We start from the raw sequence: 26,118 nt of genomic DNA, 5'->3' as shown, positions 1-26,118 counted from the left end.
GACTTGGAGAACATCATTCTGAGTGAGGTTAGCCTGGCCCAAAAGACCAAAAATCATATGTTCTCCCTCATATGTGGACATTAGATCAAGGGCAAACACAACAATGGGATTGGACTATGAGCACATGATAAAAGTGAGAGCACACAAGGGAGGGGTGAGGATAGGTAAGACACCTAAAAAATTAGCTAGCATTTGTTGCCCTTACCACAGAGAAACTAAAGCAGATACCTTAAAAGCAACTGAGGCCAATAGGAAAAGGGGACCAGGAACTAGAGAAAAGGTTAGAGCAAAAAGAATTAACCTAGAAGGTAACACCCACGCACAGGAAATCAATGCAAGTCAACTCCCTGTATAGCTATCCTTATCTCAACCAGGAAAAACCCTTGTTCCTTCCTATTATTGCTTATACTCTCTCTACAACAAAATTAGAGATAAGGGCAAATAGTTTCTGCTGGGTATTGAGGGGGTGGGGGGGAGATGGAGGGGGTGGAGTGGGTGGTAAGGGAGGGGGTGGGGGCAGGGAGGAGAAATGACCCAAGCCTTGTATGCACATATGAATAATAAGACAATAATAAAAAAAAGAAACGCTAATTCACTTTCGGGTCAATAAATACTTTTGGTTATGGAAAAAAAAAAAAAAAGATGGAGGCTGAGTCCAGACTGGGGGAGAGAGGGACAAGAAGAAAGTCAGAGGTGTGGGTGCGGGGAACCAAGGCCTGCTGGGGGTGTGTATGGGGATGTAGGAAGACAGCAGGACTGGAGGGCCTCTTCAGCCATGGAGGCAGGAGTTCTAAGATAAATGTCTTGGAGCACCTCTCACCCTCAGGGGTTTAGGGCAAGCCCCATTTCCCTCCCCAGGACATCAGTTTCCCTGTCTGTGCAGAAGGGGAACTGGACAAGTGATGGCTTATTTCCTCTGGCCACAGGGACTGTGTCTGAGGGCGCCACCTGCTGGCCTCAAGTTCAGTGGCACGAGCTGGGCAGAGTGACCTGCCCTGGCTTGGGTGTGGAAGGAATGGAGAGGTTCAGGACCTGGGCTTGAGTAAGTAGTGAAGGGGCAGCTGAGCTGCAGAGATCCAGGGGGAGACCTTGAAGGCTGCCAGGGGAATGCAACTTACGGTGGGACTCCAGGGAAAGACCTGGAGTCTCTACTGGGGCAGGAGTCCTGGCAGGCAGAGCTGCAGGGCCTGGATTCTTCCCTGTGGCAGTGTAGGCAGCGGTCAGGCGGCTGGGGGCTACCCAGTGCCATGCACATTTTCTCCCAGGAGCTGGGAAGGCGAAGGTAGATGAGAAACATTTCCCTGGGTCAGGGGGGTGTCCTCAGGCTGGGGGAGCCAGGAACCACTCACTGCTTGTGGACCACATGGGGTTGACCCAGCTTTCTTAGTGAGTCTAAAAGTTAGGAAATAAAAAAGTCAGGTAAAACAGGGACAGGCAGCTCGATGAAAATTTACCAAGGACACAGAAACAAGATAAACAGGTGTGGGAAATATGGGGAGCTTAAAATCCGCTCCCTCAGGCCTTGAAACTACTGAGGCATATGAATGGTACATGAGTCGTGCTCTGATAAGATGCCCTGCTGGTACGCTAGACCTCAGGGCCATTGGGGAGGAAAAGAGGGGCATATACAGTGTCCCCATGCAACACATTGGCTGGTGATGACATACATCCCCTAAATAGACCAATAGCACAGAGACACAACCAACTTCCTTTCAACCAGAAAATAAATTCCTTACAAAAACCACTTGACAAAGAGCCTCGAGGGCTCAGCCTTTCTCAGACCCCACCTGAAAGGTATTTCTCCTCTTCTTTTCCTCTCTGATTAAATAAAACTCAGCTTTTCCTCCAGGCTTAAATAAAACTCTGCTGTTTTGCTCACCCTGTTGTCCATGGCCCTCATCCTTTGATCACAGGAGACAAAGTTCCTGGTTGGTGCACAGCACAGCTGAGACCGACTACCCCACTAGGGCTGGGCTGCATGGTCTGAGGCAGGTCATCCTGAGCAAGGTCTGGCATTGCAACCATGCTTGGGGTGAGGTGGGAGAGACAGGAGTCCCTCTGCGGTGGGACTGGCACAAAGAGGGCAGCCTGGGGGTCCATGTGTTCCTTTTATCTTGTCACTGAATGAGTGGGTTTCTATTTTGTGCCAGGTCCTGGGAAACAGCACAAAACTTCCTGCCATTTTGGAGCTGACTTTATGATGGGTGATGGATAATCAAAACAACAAGTATTTAATTTGTGGCAAGTGCTAAGGATTATAACAGAAGTGTGGGAGGGGGCTGGGAGGCATGGGCAGCTCTAGATAAGGTGGATAGGGAGGTTTCGCTGTGCAGGCAGCGTTTCAGGAAAGACCTGGAGAAAAGGGGAGCATGTGAAAGTCTGAGAGAAGAGCCCCTCACACCAGGCAGTGCAACAGTACAGCCGTGGGCTGAGTTTGGGGCTGGAGTAGAGCCTGGGGGCACAATGAGAGAAGGGCAGCCCAGCCCCTTTGGTGGGCAAGGTGGGAAGCCAAGGTTTTGTGCAGGGAAGTGGGTAACCCTCCTGTCTTCTTAGAGTTGTCCTGTTTGCTGCATGGAGGCCCAGGCATGTGTTTATGAACAGAGTCTCAGGTAGGGCTGGTGCACAGGATGCGATGGTGGCATAAGGTGGAGGCTTCAGGGACAGGAGGTCCTGATGGATAGAACGTCAGCTGGGGAAGAGAACAGAGGTCAAGGAAAACTGAGGGATGATTGATTTGAGTGATGGTTGAGCAAATGAAAGATGGAAACCCTGCAGGCTTCATCCACCTCCTTCCCTAGCCCTGGGGCTCCCGTCAGCGCTCCCTGGAGCTGGCCAAGGTGCTGAAGCCACGGTGCTGGTAGCAGTCCCAGTGCGCTGGACCTGGGGTTCTTGTGGGGAGGGCGAAGTGTGGGACAGGGCAGGAGGGACTGGCTCAGTGACCAGCGAGTGTGTCCATACTACAGCAGCCGCCTAACTATACCGTCTCTCTCTGCTTGACAAACCCTCGGCCCAGTGTCCTCCCAAGCACCCTGGCTGGGCTCTACCCTCCACTGCTGCTTCTGTCCCCTGGACCAGAGCTCCCAAATCAGCATCTGGCCCTTCCTCCACAGTGGCTTATTTGAGGCAAGGCCTTTGGGGCAAAGGGGTAAAGAGGCAGCAAGACCCAGAGCTGAGGAACCCAGGCATGGAGACAAATTCTGACAAGTGATTTCACCACCCCACCGCGGCTAGCTCGTCTGTAGAATGTGGCATAATCTCCATCCTCTGGCATTGTGCTGAGGACTGAGTGAGTGATCACTGCCAAGTGAGTAAAACAGAGCCATAGCAAACACGGGTTGGCTACGTCCAACAGACAAGCACACGGGTGCTCCCGAAGTACAGGTGCTCCATATCACTGAGACTGAGGTTCCCCTCAGGGTTGAGGAGGTCCTTCCCAGCTGAGGTCAGCCTCCCTCTGGACAGAGCTGGCTTCATTGTTGGTTGCCTTCCTGAGGCTCCCTCTCTCCTCTCCACCTGGCAGGAGCAGGGCCTCCCCTATGATCCGGGGGTGAGCTACCAGGCTTGTGGAAGTGGGGGAGCATCTCAAGCCCTGCTTGGATGAGGGGGAGGCTTCTCTCTGCTCTCCACACTAGTGGAGTGGCGAGGATGTGTTGATGCTGAGTTTGATTCTGTAGACCTCAGAACCTCTTATTGCTGGCAGTTTGAGCCATTGGGTCCTTCCCACTCTCTTTAAAACACTAAGACTGGCAGTGAAAACAAAAAACCCATCTAGTGAAAACCACTCAGAAGGGTACAAAATGGAAGTAAAAGCCCCTCCCTGACCATTCAGAGGCAATCCCTCCTGCTCTTCCCGCCAAAGGTCCACACCTCGATGAATAGATGCTTCCTGGGAACACAAACGTGACCACGCTGCCCACTGTGCTGCCCCTGAGCCGTCATTCCAGGAGTTCCCTGTTCCCACCTGCTGTCTATCCACTGTCACAGAGTGAAGAGCTAGGACTGACTGTATCTTACGCCCTGCAAGCAGTGCATTTCCTGCGTAGGTCTTGTAAGCAAGTCTGGGTACCTTCCTAGCTTGCCTATTACGGGCTGCGAGATGTGGGTTTGGAAGGGAAGCTGAGGCTCCCACAGAGCCTAGGCTTGGAGGGACTGGTCTGTATTGTGTCCAAGTACTTTCCAGGGAGAGGTGGGGGCTTCTTCAGTAGGTTGGGGGGGGGGGTCCAGAGCTCCCAGGCCTAGTGCAGGAACCTGACCACTGCAGCCTTCCTGAAATATTGCAGAGTGTGGGTCTGATTGGAAGCTGAGCTTGGGCAATTAATCCTGCAGAGTCTCCGCTCAATTGCAGGAGGTTTTTTTTTCTGTCTTGCTCCCTTGGCCTAGATTTCCCTGGGGACAGCTCTGACCGGTGCCCGCCAGCCTGGTAAATTAAATGTTAAAAAATCTCCACAATGACTTTAATCAGTCCACAGCAATGGTGGGTGGCCTCCTCCTAGAAGCTGCAGTTGCATTGAGGGATGCCCTCCCAAGGGTCAGTATCTTGGGAGAGACAGGCTGGGGGAGAGGAGGGTGGGGTGGTGGTGGTGGTTTCCTCAGTCTTCTGCTCCTGGAGGAGAGAGGAGGATAGGGGGTCCCATGGTGTCTTCTTGGAGCCTGGACTCCTCCAAGTCCAGACCATGAGAGCTGAGAGGAGCGCCCCCCAGGACCTTGGGCCCCCTTTATGGCTTACCCTGATCTCTGCCCCAGGCTAGGGGTGATATGGGGGCAGGGAAGAAAGGCACTTTACCCCTCCTCTCTCTGGACCAGAAGCCTTAGTGCTTGATGGGCACCAATTGCTCTACCATCTCCAGATACAGAGGTTAGGGTCAGCCTGTTGGAGATAAATGGAAGCATGGGGCTCCCTGGGAGGAGTCAGGTTGAGACAGAGTTCTCCAGCTACCATAGTGGTGAGTCAGGGAGGGCCCCAGGGAGGGAGGGTCTCTGGCTCCAGGTGGAAAGTCCAAGGTCCTTCTCATTGGATTGTAGAGGGTGCAGGGGGCAACCCAGTCAGGCTGTCCTGTGTGTAGACAGCGCCACTCTAAGGCTTTCCTTCCCTTCCAGGTCCTGTTCAGGGTGTCGCTGGCATCCCCCCACCAACTCCGAATGACCTTCCCCAGGGGTCTAAGTTATTTATGCAACCCTCTCTCTGCTTAACCCTCTTTGCTCATGTGTCCTGCCTTGGGGACCCAAATGCGTAGGAGCACCGATGGATCCCAGCTTGAGTTTGTGTCTTAGCAGAGTCCCCCACCTGCTCGTGGTTCTTTAAAGTAAATTGGCTGTGCCCACGGCCCACCAGCCAGAATCCTCCAGCCCGCGGGGACTCCCGGGAACTGCTGGAGGCATGGGGGTCAGGGCCAGAGAAATGGCAACAACACTGGGGTTGTGGAGAGTGGAGGCGCAGAAACCATGGGATCCACCACTCACACTCTGTGTCAATAGGCCAAGGTTAGAAGGTGGAAGGGGGCTTCCTAAAGGAAAAGAGGTGCCCTGTAGCATGGGTAGGGTGGGAGTACAAGATCAACCAGCTCCCTAAGTGTGTCAGGGACCAGGACCCTAAGGCCCGGAGTCCCCAGGACAGATGAAAGGGGAAAGGGGCTAGGAGTATGCTCACTGTCTGCAGAGGTTTCAGGGAGCCAAGCTCAGCCGAGCCGCCCCTGCTTGTGCTCCCCTGTCCCCTACCAGGGCCCGGAGCAGGAGGCGCTGACGTCTGGGGATGCGCGAGCCAGTTGGGTGCAAACCCAGCCGGGTTCTGGTCCCCCATCCTCCACTGCACAGCGGGCTGGGACACCGCCCCAACTCGGGTCCGCGTGTCCGGCTCGCCGCCGGGGCAGAGGGGGCGCTGTCGGCGCGGGCGGGCAGGCGGGGCCAGAGCGCGGGGGCGCGCGGCGCGGAGCGAGCGCAGGGCCCGGGGGCGCGAGCCGCCGAGGACTGGGGGCCTGGCGGGCGGCCTGCGCAGTGTGGGGCGCGGCGACGGTGGGCGCGCGGCCATTGAGCGCGCGGGTGGGGTGGCGGCGGCGGGAGGCGCTCGGGGCCGCTCCCCGCTCCTCCATGGCGCTGCCTGGGTCCCCCGAGCCGCCCCGCGGCGCGCCCCGCAAGGCTCCCAGTCTGCTGGAGATGGGGGCGCTCTGCCTGGACTCGGAGATCATCCTGGGCTTCACCAGCCACCTCCTGCGGCGGCGAGGCAAGGTGAGAGCTCGCGGGGACCGGCTGGCGAGGAGGCGCTGTCCCGCGACTTTGCGGCGCGGCGCAAAGAAGAGGAGGCAGGTCCCGCAGCCCAGGCGGGGACTCATTGCCATACTTTCCTGGGTTGGTGCTGCGTGCAGCTCTGTAGTCAAGGCTGCGTCCTGACGGTACGAAGCCGGAGATAGCTAGGAAGGAGACTACAGCAAGGGGATTTCGGGTCTCACCTTGCGCCTTGCTGGGGGCCGGGGGGGCGAGATCCTTAGTACACGAGGCGCTCTGGCTCCCGCGTGCACCTCCGGGCACTGCGGGGTGTGTCTCGGTCCCCTCTGGGAACCCTGGTGGAGGCTATGCACGTGTGCTTCCCGAAGCACTGCGGCGGTGCGGGGAACTGAAGTTGAGGGTGTGGCAGGCGGTAGGGTCAGGACCTAGACTCCTGGCGATATTTCTGGGGGTGCATGTGGAATGTGGAGGATTTAGAGGGCGTGTGAGCCGCGCCTCTTAGGCCCTGGATGTGTGTCCCAGTGCAATAGAGGGGCGGAGGTGGTGCTGCCTACAGGGCTTGAGGGTATGGGTTGGGGATGGTGGTGTCTGAGGATACCGAGATCCCAGAGTGGACCGACGCCCCTGTTCCTCGCGAGGCTGCGATAAACTAGGGGGAGGGAGGAGTTTCCCGCCTCCGGACTAGGTAGAAAGGGCCTGGAAGCTTTGGGGTTGTAGAAGGGGAGCGGGCGCTCATGCCCGCTTTATTCTGTACTTCCCGCCGCGTTTGCGAACCCTCAGGAGACGATCATCCACCCTACTTTCTTGGGGAGCGAGTGCAAGTGCTGTCCAAGTAAAGGAGATGGTAGATCAAACGAAAAGGAAGGATCGCTTTAACTGGCTCGAGCAAGTGCGAAGGTATACTGTGCGTTGGGGGCCGCGGGCCAGGGTCTCCGCCTGGATCACGCTGGTTCGGTCCTCTCTGATCCTCCGGGAGAGCGTCGCCGCGCCGAACGCTTGGTGCCGGGTGTCTCTGCGTCCCGGAACCTTGTGAGCGCAGTGGCCGGCAGGGGGCGCTTGCGTCACGGGGAGCCCGGCTGCCGCACCAGCCTAACTCGACCTGGGGTTTAGGGCTGACCTGGCGTCCCGGCCCATAGCCGCTGGCGACCTCGGATGGCAGCGATATTTGGGGCCGGGCTTGGGAGGGAGCAACTGGTCGTCGGGGAAGGGAGGCGACCTCCCAGCTGGAGGCAAACAGGCAATTAATTCCGGAGCTAAGTTCCCATCTGCCAGGCCTGCTGACAACAGGTCCCGCGCACACCTCCGGGGCCAGCCGCACCACTTCCTCCCGCTTCTCCAGCGGCACGACGCACACACCCACTTTCAGGCACACGCGCGGCTGCAAAGACACGCGTGCCATTTGCAGACACACACGAGACAGATCCTGGCAGGGCACTGCACTTCCGGAGGCGCAGACCACGGCGACACTCACCCACGCGAGACAGTTGGACCAAAAGGGTGGCCAGTCACACGCGGAGTGCACTGGGTGTGTTTGAAAAGCGATTAGGAGTATGTGGACTGAGGCCCAGTTCTTTCCTTGTCCCCCTTGCTGTGTGACTTTGGGCAAGACCTTCCCCTTGGCGGTCTCAGTTTTCCCGCCTGCAAAGTGAGGAGTGGGTGGATGCCTCCCAGGAGGCGCGCAGAACCACTCGTACCGGGAGAGCAGGAGAGGCGCATGCGCGCGCGGCACTTGTGTCTTAGTGGCCCCCAGCGCCGCTCCCCAGCCAGTACTCACCTAACAGGTTGGGGTCCTTGGAGTGGGAGGGGCCGCTCGGGGACGCCTGCAAGCCCCGCGCAGTACGGATTGGGGGGCGGTGTTCCGGCTTCCCGGCCCGCCCCCGGCCCGCCCCCCCGACTAGCCCTGGCCCGCCCCGGGCCAGCCCGCCCCCGAGCGCGCCCGCCGCCGCCACAGCGCGCTCTCCGCCACTCGCCAGCGCGGCCAACTTCCGAGCGGCGGGCCGGGCCATGGGGGCGCCGCGGGATCGGATCACATAGTCTCGGCGCGCCAAGAGCCAGCGCGGCCCTTCCTACAACCCAGTCATGGGCGGTCGTGGCGTCCCCTTGTGTGTGGCGCAGCCCGCGGTACGCGCGGCCGGGCCGGGAGCGGGCTGCGGGGCGGCGAGGGCTGGCGGGTACCAGGTTAGGAAGCTGGAACGTGGAGGATGCTCGCGGGGCGCACGGCGCCTCCTTGGGGCCCGGCCCTGAGCGGAGCGTGGTTGTGCCTCGGGTGTTGGGCTGGGGCACCGGCACCCGGGAGCTCTTGCAGTGCACTGAGAGGGTGGGAGCCAGGTTCGCGCCCAGCGCTCTAACTTTGAAGAGAGCTTGCTCTAGGGCCCGGGGCGCCTGGGTCCGGGGTTGCCCGTGCGTGATTGAGAGTAGCGCCGCCCCGCGACCCAGGCTTACTCCCCTACCCTCCCCCCTGCAGGTGGCCGAGGGTGGCCCGGCCCGAGAACCGCTGCCGCTCCTGGAGGTGTCTCCGCGCAAGAGGCTGCCTGCCCGGCCCGACCAAGACCCATGCGGTAGCAGACCTGCCCCCGAGGGCGCTGGTGCCGGCGCAGAGCAGGGCCACTTAGCCAGCGGGGGCGGCTGGTGCCGCCACTGCCACACGAAGCTCGTGGAGCTAAAGCGACAGGCGTGGAAGCTGGTCAGTGGGCCCGGGACGCCCCTCCGGGTAAGTGACCCCTCCCCAGGCCGGCCTCTCTCGGGCTGGGCTGCCTTGGAAGTTGGGAGACCTTGAGGCTTGTAGGGAGAGGCCCGGTTCCACCAGGATCCTGTTGCCCCATTTCTCTGTAACACTGATTATGTGAGTTGGGGCAGATCATCCTAGGGGGTTCTGCTGCTGGCTGGAGGGGCTTGGGCTGGTTTCTTTCCCAGCTGCAGAGGTCCCACAACTGGAACCACATGTTTGTGTTTGGGAGGGGGAGGGGAGAGAGCAAGCAGCAGGGACTCCACCCAGGTCAGGGCCCTGGCAGCAGCCAGAGGTTGCTTGGTGCAGTGTGGCCCTTGGGGTACATGGGCAGTGGCATACCTGGGTCTAGAGGGAATGGGGGTGTGAGTAGATCACCTCCAGCAGATGCGGACTCCGTCCAACCCTTCTGCAGCATCTGCCATGAGTAAGACCTGTGTCCCACCCATCCTGGAGCTCTGTCTCTTAGGTTCCAGCCTGGCATGTGGGGAGTGAACTGCTGGGCCTTTGGGTTTCACAGGCTGCAGTCCGGTGGGCAAGTGCTTGTGGGGAGAGGGCCCACTGGACTTTCCACCAGGCAGTGCCTGCCTGCCTGCCTGCCTTGGAAGGAGCCGGGCCATTGTTCCAGGGAACAATGCTCCCTGGACGTTTGCAAGTCTGGGGCGGTGGGGTATCTAGAGGAAGCTGTGCTGCTGACCTTCAGTCTTCATGAAGGAGTCCCTAGGAAGTGCATGTAATCTCCACAGAATCTAAATATAGTTCTCTGAAGCAGTTTGGTGTGGTTTGGAAGTGACACCCTGAATTCCCTTCTGGGCCAGGGCAGGTAGCCAGGTGCTAGTCTGGGTTCTGACCTGGGCACCCTCTCCAGGATCCTGGGTACTGGCCAGGGTTGGAGAAGCTGCAGCCTCTCTGTGGCTAGAGGAGGGGAGCTGTGGGCCTCTCCTGTGTGTGACTGGACCCTGCCCTGCGGCACCTTTGCTAAATTTCACATCCTAAACCAACTGAATCTAGCTTAAAAGATAGCAGGGACCCTTGAGGATCCCAGAAAAGGCCATTTGGGACAGGCCCCTGAGGCCCTTCAGGAAAGGACCAGAGACAGGAAGGGCTTTTTTCTTTTGTTTTCTTTTGTTTTGGCCATATTGGGGTTTCAACTCAGGACCTTGTGCTTGCTAGGCAGGTGCTCTACCACTTGAGCCACTCCACCTGTCCTTTTTGCATTGGCTGTTTTCTGAGATAGGGTCTCACTTTATTCCTGGGCTGGCCTGGACCTTGATCTTCCTAGCTGGGATAACAGGCACATGCCACTGTACCTGGCCATTGGTTGAGGTGAGAGTCTCTAGAACTTTTGGTCTGGGCTGTCCTTGAACTGGGATCTTCCCCATCTCCACTTCCCAAGTAGCTGGGGTTGTAGGCTTGAGCCACCATGTCAGGGTAGGAGGGGCTTTTTGACTGAGTCTCCCACCTCAGGCTTTGCTTATGCTGCTTCCAAGCCCCGGTCCCTGAACCAGCTGAGGGCATGGGCTGGTGACTGCAGGTGGACTGGGGGTCCTGCTGGAGAGAGCCCACACTCTGGTAGAGTTGAGTTTCTCATCTGGCGAGGCGGGGGTGGGGGGGGTGATGCACTCAGTAGCCTCTTCCTGCAGACAATTCATCCACCCATCTTCATGTCTCTGAGTTTGACCTTTGACATAGGCTGCTTCTCTCCAGTTTCAGCTGGGGGCTCACCTGGTCTTGGCCTGCTCTGGCAGCAGACTAGTATTGTGGGCCAGGACATTGTGCTGCCCTGGGCCTCCTCTGCTGTGCATGGGGACGGCTTCCAGGTCTGTTCCGGAGAGCTGTCTACTCTATAGGGTGCCGTGGTTAGTCATCAGTCGTTCTTCAGTGAAGATAGAAAGCCCCAGGGCACAGGGGCTGTGCCTGTACCCTGAGGCCTCCATGGGTATTATTGTCCTGTTGCTGGGCTCTTCCCAGCATCCATGGACTGGCTCAGATGTGCACACGCAGCAGTTTCTGCCTTTGGAATGGGAGGGACCCTCCGTGTGGCCCCGGCTGTGGGCCAGCCTCCAGCAGACACACCTTGGAGGCCAACCGAGGTAATACTGGGCATTTAGAGTTGTTGGGCTAGGATCTCCCCCAGAAGTCTGTTCCTTATTTTTGGTCATGGCGTGATGAGCTCCCTTGAGCATAGTACTTTACTATCCTCTTGTGATCTCTGTGGGGCTTTTTCTGGGCATGTTCCTTTTGGGCCTTGCACCTCCTCTCCTTCCACTGTCTCAGATGGCTTCCTCCTCCTTAGACTCCCAGACTTCTTTAACAGAAGGCCCTGCCATCACTCTGCTGTGGTCTTCTGGGCCTCCTTGCCAGGTGCCCCTGCCTGGGAGGTATCCCTGCAGGATGTGCAGCACCTTTCACTCAAAGGCCATACCTGAGCTCCACCAACCCATCCTTATCCTGGGTCCTCATCTGTCATGGTGAACTGGCAGATGAGTTCTGCAGACCCCTTTCTTAGTCCCCACCCCAGTCCAAGATGCCACTTCCAGGCAGTAGCTCTGCCAAGGCAGGCATGGGGGTTCAGGTCACCTGGAAATGTTTGCTGAATGACTGAGTGACCAGGATTTTCCTCTCACTCCTCACTGGTGGTCATCTTGAGGGCTGCTGGGACTGGATTCTGGCTCTGTGTCCCACAAGGTGGTGATCCCTCTCCTTTATAAAAGATTGCTCCTTGCTACAAAGGGGGAGGGTGGGAGAACTTGGGGATCCATCCCAGCTGCTGCAATGCGTAACATTCAGAGGTGGTGACTCTTCCAGAGGCCTGTGACATTCGAAGTGTCAATACCAGCACTGAATTGATTATCACCCCCAATGGGGAAAATGATCAATCCTCATTTAGCTCTTGTAATTCCCTCGCTTCTCCAGGCTTGGGGTCTCATCCTTTCTGCCTCCTGAGAGCTGGCAATACCATTTCTTGTGGTCCTTGCCTGCCTGAGTAGTGCCAGGCATTGGTTCAAACCTTCACCAAACGGACAGTGGGCAAGGCCACCCATGGACTGTGGTTCTGGATTCTTGTCCCCACACAGCTCAGGGTATTGTGCCCTGGCTCTGGGGTCTCCCAGCACACAGGGAGCCAGCCCTTGAGGGTTGGTGCAAGAGCCCTTGTCCCCTCTCCCTATGATTTGGCCTTGGTGGCTTGGTGTGTGCCTGTTTCTCTGTTCCTTTCCTGTTGGCTCTCCTTCACTTGGGGTGAGAGATGGAGGAGTCCTGCCAGCTTTTCATTTCTTTGTCACCTCCTCCAGGAAACCTCCAGCCCTTGGGATGCTCTGTCTACATGGCCTCTGACTCTGATTACACTGTGATTTTGAGGTCTGTGGCCCCCAAACAGGGTGTGGTCCTGGGTGGGTGGGTACTGGACTGACTCCTCTGATTTGGAAGTTGCCCCTGCCTACCAACCCTCCTTCCCCACTGTTTGGAGCCTGGTTTGAGCTCCACCCACTGCTTATATAGCCATGCCATGGTGTTTGCCTGGGGCTCTGCAAGGTGGGGCCCTGGCATTTAGCCTGTTTCCCAGCTGAGCCCAGGTGGCAGCCAGGACAGGTGTGAGAGGGGCTGGTGCTCCCTGGGGCTGACTGGCAGGGGACAGGGGTGACTCACTGGGAAGCCGTCTGTTCCCAGGAGGTTAAGGGTTCTAGGCTATTGGTTGAGGAATGCCCAATGGAGGCTGGGAGGAGGTCTGGCAGTCTGAATCTCACTGTCTAGCCTCTGTGAGGCTGGCGACAGGTCCCCTCCCTGTCCTGGGCTAGCTCCCTGATCCCTGGTTTTCTCTGGCTCAGCATGGGATGAGACTCCTTGTGTGTCTTGCCTGTTTTGCTGCCTGGGGTTTCACAGATTGCTGGTGGGCCTTATGGGGAGGACTTGAGCTTAAGATAGAAGCTGGTGCCCTCTGCACCTCTGCTGGGAGTGGGGGAGGGGTTGTTGGCAGCTGCTCTGGGCATGGGTCTGGTAGAAGCTTTGCGTCTTGAGGGAGGGGTTCACTCCAGGGGGTCTGGCTGCATCAGACATGAGGTGGGGCAGGGACTGAATGTGGCCTCTGGCCTCACTGCCCTTCTGCTGAGAGGTAGAGAGATTGGGGCAGGGTAGCTGTAGGTCACCTGTCATGCCATGAGCTGCTCGGAGTTAAACTGGGCTTACAGTGGTTTGGAGTGGGTAAGAGAAAGGATCTGAGGTCTTCTCAAGCTTCTTTCCAGGGTCCTGGGAGGACCCCAGAGTCGGGAGTCAGAATAGCTGGTTCTTGTCTTAAATAGCAAGGATGCTCCCTTTTCTTTTGCCTGCTAGGAAACTCACAGCAAATCTGTTCAGCTCCAGATAGCCACTTGAGACTTTTCTCATGTCTTCTGTGGGAACAGATCATTCCTGTGTGTTCCAGTGGTGACTGTTTTCTGTCGCATGCTTTGTTTTTAATTTATATTGTGTGGTTCCTGGAAGTCACCACACCATCTTTGTGTGAAACTATGCGGGCCGTAAGTAAGTAGGATAAAAATGGACTGACTGTGCCTTTTCTGAACCTGGCCTTGGTCTGCTGCTTGGCCTTTGGGAATGGGAGCCTGTGCAGCCCAAGGAATGGAAGGAGTGGTGAGTGAGGCTGGGCTGGCCCCTGCAGGTTCCTGCTGGCAGCCTCGTGGGTGGTCTGGCCTCCTCTGGCACTGAGCTGTGAACTCTAGTTTCTCCCTTCCTACTAGGCAGGTGGAGCCTGAGGCAGTAGCCAGAGGACTCAGTTTTTCCATTTGTGAGTAGTGTTCTTGGTGGAGTCACTCTTGCTCCTCCTAGGCTGGGGACACTTTAACCCTGGTGTTACATTGTTGTGGTTTTGCAGATGGGTACACTGTGGCCACAACCCCTCTCTAGGGCAGTGTCTCTCAGGTGTGGTTCTGTGGGATGGGGAGCCCTGGAGGCTGGCTGGGTGCTCTGTGGGGGGTTCCCAGCCTTGTCTGGTTCTTTGTCCTCTGGTAGTGTCCCCGAGCTTTGACTGAGGGTGGAGGTGCAAGTGTGTGGGCCAGGCCAGGCACTCTGGTCTGGCAGATTTATGGTCCTGCATGGCCCAGTACAGGCCTGGCACCTGCTGTGTTTGGCCTCGGGTGGATGCTCTTACGTTGCAGTGTGTGTTAGCCTTTGACCTCGGGCAGTGGAGGCCAGCCTGAGTTGCAGCACATTTCTTGGTGGAGCGTGCCAGGTGCTGGATCTTGCCTTGGACCCCTGCTCAGGGTCTTGGGCTGTAGGGTGGGTCCCTCCCTTCAAGTCTTGCCTCTGTCCTGTTGCCTCTGCTCATAGCCTTGGTCCATATTGACAGTCCACCTCTATCTCTTAGTGGCCCCAGGACTCCTGCCTCAGGACTCCACAGACCCAGAACCCAAGACATTGTCCTAATAGCCATCTCCGCCTTGGGGGCCCTGCTCCTTGGCTCCCACACTTGCTCCAGTGGGAGGAAACATGGGGAGGCAGGCCTCCCAGCTTGTTTATCCTCCAGGCTCAGAAACTCCTTCTGCTCCTGAGGGTGTGGCCAGGGCTCCCAAGTCAGCTCCCCAAGAGGGAACCAACCTGAAGGGGGTAAGGAACAAGACTTGGGAGTGGACACTCTAGAGTTGCCAGGCCTGGTTTGATCTGCAGTGCTGCTGCCCAGGCTTTGTGGCCTGAGGTGTCCTAGCTGCTCCAAGGCTCGGTTGTGAAGTGGGCATGTGCATGCCGCATGGATCAAGGTGGTCATCTGTGGGCATGAGCCTGGGGCGGCAGGCAGTGCCTTTTGGTGGTCAGGAGGCCCACGTCTGGCCATGGAATGATGTCAGGGGCCCATCCTGCCTGGTATCTCCTCATTGAAGTGTGGCTGGGGAGGGGTTGCACTTGTCCTACCTGATCTAAGCCCACCAAGCAGAGCTTGGTGCTGTGGCTGCCCCATGCCCTTGTGAGGAGGACAGAGAGGATGTAATTTGCCTCAGGCCACAAAGCCAGCCAGTACCTGATAAAGCCCTTCACCTGGCTTCTCCTCCAGAAGGTGAGAATTGAACTTATGGTGAAGGGGCGAGGGTGTCCAGAGTGTGGAAGCATCAAAAGCTCTGAGATAGGCATATCTGGAGCTCTCAAGGGGAGGGGGGAAGGTGGGCGGTGGCAATTCTGCAGGGTGGCAAGAAGTAGAGCTGTGCTCCAACCCTGGGGCTGTAGCCAGGGCCTGAGGTGTTCCAGGAAGACCTTTGCCTTTGCTAAAGAGCTGCAGGCCAGGGTTTCACCTGTAACCCAGCACTGGGTTTTTGGGCAACACTGTTGGAGGGGGCAGGTTGTTGGGACAGATCTGTGCACACCCACATGCTGTGGTCTGCAGGTATCTGCCCAGGAACCCAGGGGCTTTCTTCGAGACAGGAGCCTGGTTCAGATTCTACATGAGCCCCTTCCAGCTGGACACTGGTGAGCACCTGGGCTCTCTGGAGCTCTGCTGTCTCCAGTGGTACTAGCAAGCTCTACCATGACCTGTTTTTGGGGGGATGATGCACTTGGCAGTGCAAGCCTGCTGCAGCCTTGGAGGATGCTGTGCTGCCCCATGGCTCAGATGGGAAAACTGTGGTGCACAGGGCTTTGTGCTTCACCCAGTAGCCACAGTCTGCCCCAGAGTTAGACTGAGCCACAGGGTCTCTACCCCTGCAGTGTACTGCATGCCTCCTTGGGCAGTGTCCGATGAGCCATGGCCTCCACACAGCTGAGGGTGACAGTTTCTGTCTGGCCCATGGCTCCCAGGGCTTCAGCATCCTGTAGGGGCATCGGGTGAAGAACAGGGGAGGCCTTTGAAGGGAGGGTCTCAATGAGCGGGTCTGTCCTGAGCTGTCCAGCTGGGCTGTGCCTGGCACAGGGCTCGGGTAGCGTGCCGGGCAGTGCTGGGTGGGCTGAGCTGCCTCTGTGGATGCCCCCTCAGCAGAAGAGGAAGGCCTGGTTGGCCAGGAGGCTTTCAAAACTGCAGGCTGATAGGTTGGAGGGGTGAGGTGGCCAGCAGAGTAGGTGGGGCTGGGGCAGCCAAGGTGGGGCTGGCAGTTTCCAGGCTGGAAAATTGAGCCCCAACCCCTGGCCCCCCACCCTGTTGGGCTGTGAGACATGGAAATGTCCTCGATAGCAGGCCCTGGCCCCACAGCTGGGAGTCTCTTCCTGGACCTGTTGTCAACTCCGGAAAGAGTGGCTGTGTGGGGTCATAGCCCAGAGTGCTTTGTTTAGGAAGGGAAGAGAGCATGCAGTAGAGGGACTACACCAGGGATCCTCACACTCAAATTCTGTGTGGTGGAGTGGGGAAGGGACCCCAGGAGCTTGGGGCTGTTACAGGCAGGGCCACTGGTCCTATTTGCCCTCTCAGTAGCCCTGCCTGGGTGTGCTGTGGTCCCCTTTGTAGAGATGGGGTGGTGGGCTAGAGAGGGTCTCACATGGCAGAGGTTCTTGGAACTGGTGGCTTGGTAGCCTCAGCCAGGGGAGGTCTGTCCCCTGGGTAGGGTTTGGCTCTCCTTGGAGCTAGAACTTGTCTCTCCAGGCGCAGGCAATGAAACGATCTCCCACGCAGGAGAAAATGGAAGGATTACTTAAAGCAGCTTGGAGACCCCAGAAAGAAAATAAAAACAGAAAAAGTCATCATTTTTAAGTAGGGGAGTTCCCCTAAAACCCTCCGTGTGATGGGTGGGTTGTGCACAGTGCTAAATCGAATCAAATTAAGAAAAACATTTTCTAAGTGCAAGTAAAATATCTGTTTAATTAGACCATAAAGAGAAAATTAAAAGTAATATTTTGCAGAGGAGTAATTACTGTCTTTCTGAAGGGCCTGGCTTTCAGAGGGGTGAGAAGTAGGCCTGGTGACTGGAACTTTCAGTAGCTAAAATCTTGAGCTTGGGGCAGTGGCCCCTTGGGGGCTTGGGCCTGTGGACACTTGGAGCTTCCATGGTGGCTGGGAGAGGAGGCCTGGCCTGGGGGAAGGGTCCTGGTTGCCTTGCCTGTGCTTCCCCTCTCCCCACAGTGTGGGCCTAGATCCTGGAAGGGACAGGAAGTTCAACTGAGCAAGCTTGCTAGTGGCTGCTGTGGTAGGCTTGCAAAGCAGGGTATAGCAGAGCAGAGGTGGGAGGGCAGGACACGGGGCCTTTGTCTGGTCTGAGGGTAGCATCTGGAGTCTTTGCAGGGAATAGCAGGTGCTGTGGGGGGCCCCTTCCTCACCTTCTGGAGCCTTGAGTGGGGTGGCGAGCTGGGCTCTGCTCTGCCTTCTCTGACACAAAGGTGCTGGTCCCTCTAGACTGGGAGGTATTGGGTTCCTCTGGAGCAGGCTGTGTAGTTCTGAGTGACCCTGGTGGACAGTTTGGTGGTTCTGTGCCCTTGCTGCAGCCTGGCTGGCTTGAGGGGCACAGTGGGGCAGATCCTCTGTCCTACTTGGTCACCCCAGGAAGCCATCTCCTCTCTGGGCTGGAGAGATGGCCCAGTATGCCTTTGGAATCAGGCCAGGTAACCCCCAGAACTTGGCTGTCTGTCCCAGAGAGGCGCTTGTCCCAAAAGTGATCTCTGGCTTTGGAGCCCAGACTCGTGGGGTTGTGCATCAGGTCCTGGCGTGCCAAGCATTGCTTGGGAGAAGGGTCCCTGGCTGAGAGGCCCTGTGTTGGCTATGCAGCTGACCAGGATTCCTGAACATCTAGTGACCTGAGGCCTGAATGGGGCTCTGATTTCCTGAAGACCCAGCCTGGTGGGGACCTGGGCAGGGGGCGCTAGGCTGGGCTTGCCTGCTCTGGTCTTTTGTCATTTTTTTCCTCCCACTACCAGCAGGGACTGATGGGGCTAGGGCTGTTGCATTCTCAGGTCAGTCCCTGCCTGCCTTGCCCTTGCCCTTTGGCCTTCCTGTCTTGTGCTGTGGAGACCATGGAGGGGGTAAAGGGGGCTCCCCGAGAGGCCTGTGGTCCCCAAGACAGGCTTAGGCCCCATGGCCTGTCCAGAAGCCCCAGAACAAAGGGCTGTGGGGCCTGGGCCTCAGGCTGGAGCTGGGGGCTGGGCAGCTGCCTTTCAAGTTGGGTTAATGGCTCCAGCAGGCAGCATTTCCTTCCCCTTCACAGCCTCCTGCTGAGTGGAAAAACCAGGCAGTCAGAGCTGCTTGCCCTCCGCCTGGGGCTGGGACCACCCCCTCTCCCCCGCCCCTTGCAGGGCTCCCTGTGGCTGGCTGGGCACAGTGAATTCCCAGGGGTGAAGGGGGAGTGGGGTGTTGGTTAATCAGGACCAGGCCTGCCAGGCACTTCAGAGCCTGGAGACAATCCAGGCCTTCCGGACTGGACCACAAATCAGGCAGCTGGCTATGCTAGGCTTGTCAGGGGTCACCCTTTCATCTGTCTGGGGCTAAGGCAGGGCTCACACTGCAGAATGCGGGGTGGAACTGGGGACAAGGGGAAGAGAGATCCCCTCTCCACAATGGGCCCCAGTGCCCCTCACAGTGATGGCCTCCTCTGGCCACAGCTCTGACTTTTGTGAATTTCTTGGGTATTGCGGACATGGCAGCATGTGTGTGTTGGGGGGGAGTGGAGGGTTAATAGTCTTGGGGGATGGTGGCCTCTGCTTCCTTCTCTGAGAAATGGGTGTGTCTAGGGAGGCTGTGGTTTATTCTATGGCCAACTGAGTGTCTAGATTAGAGCCAGGCTTTTGGGGCTGTGTGGCCAGCTGAGAGCAGTGAACTGGGGATCCTTGGGTCCGGGGCAGTATGGAGGCCCAGGCCAGGGCAGGTGGAAGTGGGTAGAATGGACTCTGGGGGAGGACCCCTGTGCTCTGTCAGGATGACATGGAAAAGTCTGAGGTTGTCACAGCCACAGGTGGGCTGATATTTGTTCAAGGGGCTGTTCAGGCCACCTGCCCTGTACTTGAGGCTGACTCACGTCTCTGGGAGCAGGACAGGTGCTGGTCCAGGCTCAGGCCCTGGCCCTGTACGACTCTCCCAGGCTGCACAGTCTTGTGGGGTGAGGTGGGTCACAGGCTCAAGGTCCTTGGTAGTTTCTCTTCTGGTGAGACTTGCTGTGAGGCTCAACCCCATTCTCTTCTGTGGAAGGGGTTGCCTCTCTGCAGAGTTCTCCCTCCAAACCAGGCACTTTGGCTCCTGTTTTTGCCTACCTCTGGACACCAATCTCACAGTTAGGACCCCTTTCCCCGCTGCCCTCACCCAGCCTTCCCAGGGCATGTTCAGGGATGGGGAGCCTTGCTTTTCCATCTCCTGCCACTCAGCTCGTGGAAGGAGCTGACCTCTCTCAAACTGGGGACCTTGCTGAGTGGTGTGACTTGGGTGGACACATTCATAGCAGTGTCATATTTCATTTTCCTCCTAGGCCTGCCTGACCATGTTGGCTGGAAAGGCAGGGAGAGGGTTTTCAGACCCTGCACTGCCCACAGGAGCTTGGGTGAGGGAAGTCCTGGTGGCTGCTTCTCACCAGCTTTCACCTGGTCCTGGACCTGTGCATTTGCCTCTGAATCCCCGTTGTCTGGGAGCCACAAACACAAACACGTCTTGTTAGCTGGGAGCCAGTAAGGTTAATGATGGTGGGGGAGGCCAGCAGATACCACGGGTACTGCTAACCTCGCTACTAAGCTCTGATAATTATTTTCCTGCTGGGCTCCTGAGGATGAAACTGTTGGGGGCTTATTAATTAGTTACGGATGGTGCTGTGGCTGTGACGTGAGCTTGCCGTGCTGTGGAGGGCGAGGCTTGGTGGCAGACTCCCTGCATGGGCCCATGCCTCGGCACTAATTGCACCTTTGTCCCTTGCTGTCCTCAGGATCCTTGCCTCTCTGCTCTGCTTCTTGATAAGCTCCCGGCACCCGGAGTCCTGCCAACGTGCCGTCCTGAGGCCGAGAGCCGCTGCGATGTCTGCACCACCCACCTGCACCAACTCACGAGGGAGGCCCTGGGCCTGCTTCAGGCCCCTGCCAGCCGTGAGGACCCCGATGTCCCTCAAGGAGGCCTCATGCCCCATCTCCCCGGAACCATGACCAGCTCCAGGGACACACCCGGGCCAGCTGGCCCTGCTGGGAGGCAGCCCCCGGTGGGGCCAGACAGGGTGAAGGGGCTGGCCTGGCCTCCTGGAGCCAGCGTCCAGGTGTCTGTGGCACCCGCGGGTCTCGGGGGAGCCTTGAGCACGGTCACCATCCAGGCCCAGCAGTGCCTGGAGAGCATGTGGAGCCTCTCGAGGGTCAACAGCTTCCTGCCACCCACCTGCCTGGTGAGTGCCCTGGGTGGGTGGGGCTGCTGGTCAGAACCTGGTTCCCTCTCAGGCCCCTGACCACATCTGAGTACCCTGTGGTGTGGCACCCCTGCAGCCAGGGAACTTGGGCAGGGGGACTCTCAGAGCATCAGAGGCCCCACATCAGGTCTTCTGTGATGGCTCTGTTTGTCAGGGCCCTTTGAGTCTCCAGAAGTAGCTATGGGGACAGTTTGGGCCAGCTTCACTCCTGACACCACTTGTGATGCTGCAGGTGACAGAGGCCTGGGCTCTGGGTTTGTGCTGTTGGTCTTGGTTGACCTGATGAACCATGAAGGGAACTCCCTGTGGGAGAGTGAGGCACCTATGGAGAGAAGCTGGGAAGGGGAGAGGGATCTGGGCAAGGGGTAGCTGTGCACATGAGTGCTTGGCAGCGTGGAGAAGCCCCCTGCATTTCCTCCTGGAACACCAGGGGCTGTAGGTGGCTGTGAGGAGCTGTGATTCTGCATGGTAAGCATTGCAGGGGCTCCAGGAGTTTCAGGGTCTCTGAAATGGGCTAGTAGGCCCTTGCCCTCAGTCTTCATGCCAGGTGGCATTTCAGGGGGATGGTTAGAGGTTCAAGAAGGATGACCCCACAGCCGTCAGGACAGTCAGTACAAATCCTGATGCAGGACAGGCCCCCATCCCCCATCTTCTGGACTTGGCCCCTCTGAGGTTGGCAAGGTGATGCTGGCTGGATGTCGTGTCCCTGGAAGTGGCCTTGACTAAAAATCCTGCCTAGGCCGTTGCTGGTCCTGTGACTGGCTGCTGTGGCTGGTCCTTTGAGGCCATTCTGTTCTTACAGTTGGGGTGCCAGGGGGCTCACAGTCTCCAGTTGGTATAATAATAACTCACCTCGATGCCCACAGCCCGAGCACAGTGCTCCTCCATTTATCATCCTGAGGGGAGGTAGAGGGGAGGCAGGCTGGCACTTCCTCATCCTTACTGACTGGGCTTCCCGGGAGATGTGTCTTGGGTACCATCTCCCGCTTAGGTAACTGGCTCCTGGAGGAGGGCATTGAGCTGGGTCCCAAGGGCCAAGACCTAAGAAGCTGACCCATGGGTTCCCTCACTACCCCTGTCATCCTGTCATCCTGGCCTGGATGCCTACAGCTGAAGCCTGTATGTCTGACTGCTGGAAATTGAGTGAGGTGAACATTGGCCATCTCTGTGCCTTGATGTGGTGATGGTGGTGGGGCACAGGGGAGGGGAGGGTCACTGGTCTCTGGCAGGGCAGCCGTGCTGGCAGCCAGCATGCCATAAAATGTGGGCAGTTAAGGCACCCACTCCTTGTTTTATGTGCACATTGATTTTGTTCAGGGTAGGCAGGAATGGATTTATAATTAGAGAACAGTCTTGACAATCAATAGAGAGATTATTAGAACCATAAATAGAACTTTAGGATTCAGATGAGGTAATGTCCCCCCAACCAGTACACTGATCACTAGAGGTGGCCCCAGAGTGATAAAATACTGCCTGGTATGGTCTAGGATTAAATACTTCTGGAGGGTCCACACTGTGAGTCTGTGTCACAGCAGGCCCTAGGCGGAATGGGATTGTTTCTGGGCAGGTAGACTGATCTTGACAGGTGCCTCTGGCAGGCTGTAGCCCCTCAGTCTTGAGATGTGGAGTAGAGAGAGCAGCCCAGGCCTGGTGGGCACTTTATTGTGACTGAGGCCATCAGTGGAGACTGTAGAAGAGGGGCCAGATCTGGCCAGAAGGCTTCATCTTTGGAGAGGGAGGAGGGTGGCCAGGGCTTTGAGATCTACTGGAGCTATAGACAGGCAGGGCCTGGAACATTTTGGTTGCGATGGCTAGGAGCCTGCCCTGGTGACTGCCCTGGATCTTGCTGTTGCTTGAGTCCAGATGGATCAGCCCTTGGCTAGCATGGTTATAACCAGCCCCATGGCCCACCCACGTCATGTTCATGAGCACAGAGGGGCCTTTTCCAGGCTGTTCCACCTCCTGAGTGTGTCCACACTTTGTCGTGGAGCTCTGAAGCCTGGCCTGGCCATTCTTTCCAGAATGTCAGATGGAGGCAATTCTGTCACTGTGGAGGAGGAGAGCTGCCCACTGGAGCTGGGCTCAGGGCCCTGTCCCCACTCTACCTGCCCTGACATTCTGGGCAGTGTGCAGTGGCCATGGGCCACCCTCAGTCACCTGCCCTGGCCTGCTCCCTGGGGACCACTAGGGTCCAGAACATGCTGTCCCTTGACACCAGCGGTGCTGAGTGTCCTTGGGCAGGGGCCTTCTTGGAGGCCAAAGCAACCTGCACTCATCTCTTGGCAGAGGCCATAGTAGATTAACAGTGACTGCCTGGAGGGAGGCCTCAATGAACCAGGGTTTCCCACCATCTGTGATGGTTGGGGAGAACCAGTCTGGAGCTCCTGCTTGCTTGCCTCCTACCGTGAGCCCTGGAGTGGGTTGGGTATCCACGCAACCACAGGGGCTGGCTGGGCACTGGGGAGTGGAGGAGCTGTGCTGGGCTTGGGCTTGGTTCTCTGTGATGCTCCCTGACCCATTCATTGCTGGTGCCCTGTGCAGGCTTGGTGTACACACCCACACAGTGGGGATAGCAGGATGATCTTTTCCTCCAAGGGAGGCCTCTGTGACTGGGCAGGTTAATAGGGATAGGACTGCCAGGCCTTGGAGGCCTCTGGATGAGGAGGTCAGAACTTCATGGGCCAGTGAGTTGGCTTATCTAATGCTCCAGAGCTGCCAACCCCTGTGCAAAGGTGAGGTGGCCACTGCAGTTTAGACCTGATCCTCCTCCACCTCGGCAGCCCCCTAACCCTACGGTAACACCCAGTGGGTGTTTATGGGGAGATTGCCAGGGGATTCTGTCCTTCATGTTCCAGAATCTTACAGGTGTGGAGACCAAGCCTAGAGGGCTGCTAAGAGATGGGCTAGTATGGTGTTTCCTAAACTGTTCCAAAGAACCTTGGTGTTCCATGAAGGTCAGCCCAGGGAGGCTGCTGGGCTCTAGCTGCCAGCCTCTGCTGGCTGGTGTTAAGAGACTCCTATGTAGCAGGTCCAGCAGAGTCCATGTGTGTGGGAGGACCACTGTGAGCAGACGTGGGTGCCCCACAGGCCGTGCCTCGGCTGGCGCTGGCCTCACGCTCTCCTTTCTCCTTGCTTTTCCTTCTGTTGCTGCTGTGTGCCTCCATCATGCTTTCTGTTTGGTGCCCACCCCATCTCCTCTCCCCTCCCCGCTCCGTGTTGTGGTCTCCCTTCTTGCCGGCCCCCTTTCCTCTCTGGCTCTTGCTTTGGGACGGCTTCTTTTCGCATGCCTGGGCTCTGCTTCTGGCAGGAGTTGGCAGTGGCCGTCCAGGTGGACGGAGCCGTGTCACGGCAGCTCGTGGGATGGTGGAGCCAAGTCGTGTGCGGGATTCCCAAGACAGGTCAGTGTGGGGAGGTTCAGCCGCACAGGCATATACCATCCTGGTGGGCTGGACATCTGGCTAGAGGTGGAGATGCTGCCAGCAATGCCAGGGGGGTGGCTTGGCCCAGTGGGAGTGGGTGGAGGGGCTGTGTGGGGCCAGGGGAAACAGCTGTGACTTTGCTGTGGCCCTCCAAGACTTAGTCCTGTGTCCAGCAGGCTGGCTGGGTGTCATAGTGTTATTGGGCTTGGACTGGGACACTGGGCCCGGGTGCCTTAGTGGTGCCATTATATTCTGGTCAGAGCCAGCTGTAGGTGCCAGGGGATCTATGACAAGTGTCCCTCCACTTGTCCTGGTTCTATGTTGCTGGCCACTGTGCCCAGTGGTACTCACTCAAGCCCAGCTTTGCTCTGAGGGGCTCAGGCCACAGCAGCCATTGCTGTAGCTTTAAAATTATTTCTTTCCTATGCTACTTTGCTTAGCGAAGGAGTTCAGATCTTTCAAAGGGAAACATATTAATTGATAGTAAAGAATTCACATTTGAGGTGAGGGAGTTGCTTGAAGGAGGAGACTGGCCAGGCTGGGAGGCTGGGTTGTGTGTGTGTGTGTGTGTGTGTGTGTGTGTGTGTGGTACTGGGGTTTGGACTAAGGGTCTACGCCTTGAACCACTCCAGCCCTTTTTTTTTTTTTTTTTTGAGATAGGGTGTCCCAAACTATTTGCTTGAGCTGGCTTAAAACTGCGATCCTCCTAATCTGTGCCTCCTGAGTAGCTAGGATTATAGGTGTGAGCCACCAGTGCCTGGCTCAGGCTTGGTTCTGAGGGAGTGTATGAGTTCCTGCCCTGCAGACTGCTAGCCATGGTCTGCTGGCACAATGCCTGTTGAACTGTTCCAGGTTCACCTTTCTGCTCCAGGTTTGCCTTTTTCTGCTACTGACTGTTCCTCTTTAAGCCCTGGGGAGTGGCCACTGTCCCAGGGGCCAGGAGGGCTGAGTTTCCACTGGTGTAAGGCTTGGGCTCTCTGTGGACTTCCATGGACATGGTTCTGCTTTGTGTCCCAAAACTGGAAGCCAGTGTTGGCCATGGGCTGGGCAGGGTGAGGCCCTCCCTCGTGGTGAGGAGGGCTGCTTTCCTTTGATGGCAGGGCCTCTTGGCATGAGCCTTCCAGTCCTGGGTGGCTTGTTCTGCCTGGCCTCTGGTCTGTGTCCCTTGGGAGACTCCAGGACGCTGGGATCTTCAGCCCAGGTTACCAGACTGGGCCCATATCCTCTCAGCTTGGGGTCTCCAGCCCTCTCCAGCCTGAACACAGGGCACTTGTGCAGGGATGTTGACCCCCTACTCGGGGCCCAGTGGAGCTGATGTCCTGGAGGGCAGCAGGCCTTTGGGAGAAGGGGACAGGCTGCCTGTCCTGCCCTGCCCGGAGTTGTATCCACTCCCTAGAGCAGGTTCGTCTGGGTCTGGAGCTTGGGGTGTAGACATGTCCTATGCGGAAGCCGTCCTGGGGAGCACTTAATTACAGCTGTGCTTCATTTTGGGGCCGTCTCACTTTCTGGAATTTATTTTAGCTAATTAGTTGGAAATGCCAGAGCAGTGTTTCAGACGATGGGACCATCATACATTATCATGTGTGGGGCAATTAGTGCTGTGCCAAATATTTATTGTGGTTTCTTGTCTGAGTAAAAGCCTTCTAGTGCTCCCAGGTGGCCCAGGGCTGAGAGGACATGGGGTGTCTATCGTCTGACCTCTGTGGTCATTGTACTTCTGGAAAGTCAGGACCTGGCAGGTTCCCCTTTGCCTCCATGGGTCCCTCCTGGGGTAGACCTGTCACGTCCTTGAGCTGGGGATGTGACTTGCCTTGGAGCCCAGGCCTTCTCTTCTGGGTCTGTTTCCCAGCCCTGATTTCTGGGACCTTTACAGCCACACAGGCAGGATCCTGGGGTGCTAGGCTTTGGAATGCTCAGGCATGGGGCACTGGGTATCTCTTTGCTCACCAGCCTGCTTCTCATGTGGACTTTCTTCTTTATAGGCTGAGGCGGCTGTGGCTGCTGTGGCCGTGGCAGATACGGTCCGAGATGGCCCCCCTATACCAGGCCCTGATGGCGTGTCCAAGGCATGGGGTCGTGGGGCAGCCTGCACAGCAGCCCTGGTCACCCCAGCCCCAGGCACCTCGACTGGAGGTTCCACAGGCCCATCGGCTGCAGCCTCTTTCTTTATTAGGTATGTACTCCTGGGGCCCTTTGTGTAGCAGAGTGGATGGGGCGTTGTGTCTGGGAACAGAGCCCCTCAGAGACCTCGGCTCCTGACCCCTGATGGCCTGTGAACCATTCCAGGGAGGTCTGTGGGTACTAGTGGCTCAGTAGTTCAGCTGACAACCTGGCTGGCTTCTCAGGACACCCTGAGAGGACAAGGCCTCCCTGGGACATGGGTCCCTGTCCCAGGCCTAGAGCTCAGGTACCTAGGAGTGACTGGACCCTTGGTTTGCACCCTTGGTTTGCCTAGCCCTGAGCTGAGCCTGTAGGCATCAGGTCCTGGGGA

The 26,118-nt window shown here is 57.5% G+C and overlaps 1 protein-coding gene across 2 annotated transcripts in view; it reads left to right on the top strand.

Moving 5' to 3' along the window:
* The first annotated feature begins 6,103 nt into the window (after nucleotides 1–6,103).
* Nucleotides 6,104–26,118, top strand: part of Kif26a (kinesin family member 26A) — a 39,120-nt gene continuing 19,105 nt past the window's right edge. The window contains exons 1-4 of one of the 2 annotated variants that reach the window (XM_020187183.2): nucleotides 6,104–6,222; nucleotides 8,684–8,929; nucleotides 19,744–20,187; nucleotides 25,610–25,800. In XM_020187183.2, the coding sequence (XP_020042772.2) occupies nucleotides 6,151–6,222; nucleotides 8,684–8,929; nucleotides 19,744–20,187; nucleotides 25,610–25,800 (953 nt within the window). In that variant the 5' untranslated portion in view covers nucleotides 6,104–6,150. Of the gene's footprint in view, nucleotides 6,223–8,171; nucleotides 8,341–8,683; nucleotides 8,930–19,743; nucleotides 20,188–25,609; nucleotides 25,801–26,118 lie in introns of those variants that run through there. The other variant, XM_020187181.2, reaches the window with a different exon arrangement.

Source organism: Castor canadensis, chromosome 3 (assembly GCF_047511655.1).
Source record: "Castor canadensis chromosome 3, mCasCan1.hap1v2, whole genome shotgun sequence".
Classification (NCBI taxonomy): Eukaryota; Metazoa; Chordata; class Mammalia; order Rodentia; family Castoridae; genus Castor; species Castor canadensis.
Note: the sequence above shows the minus strand (reverse complement) of the source record. Positions and strands in the feature narration are given on the sequence as shown.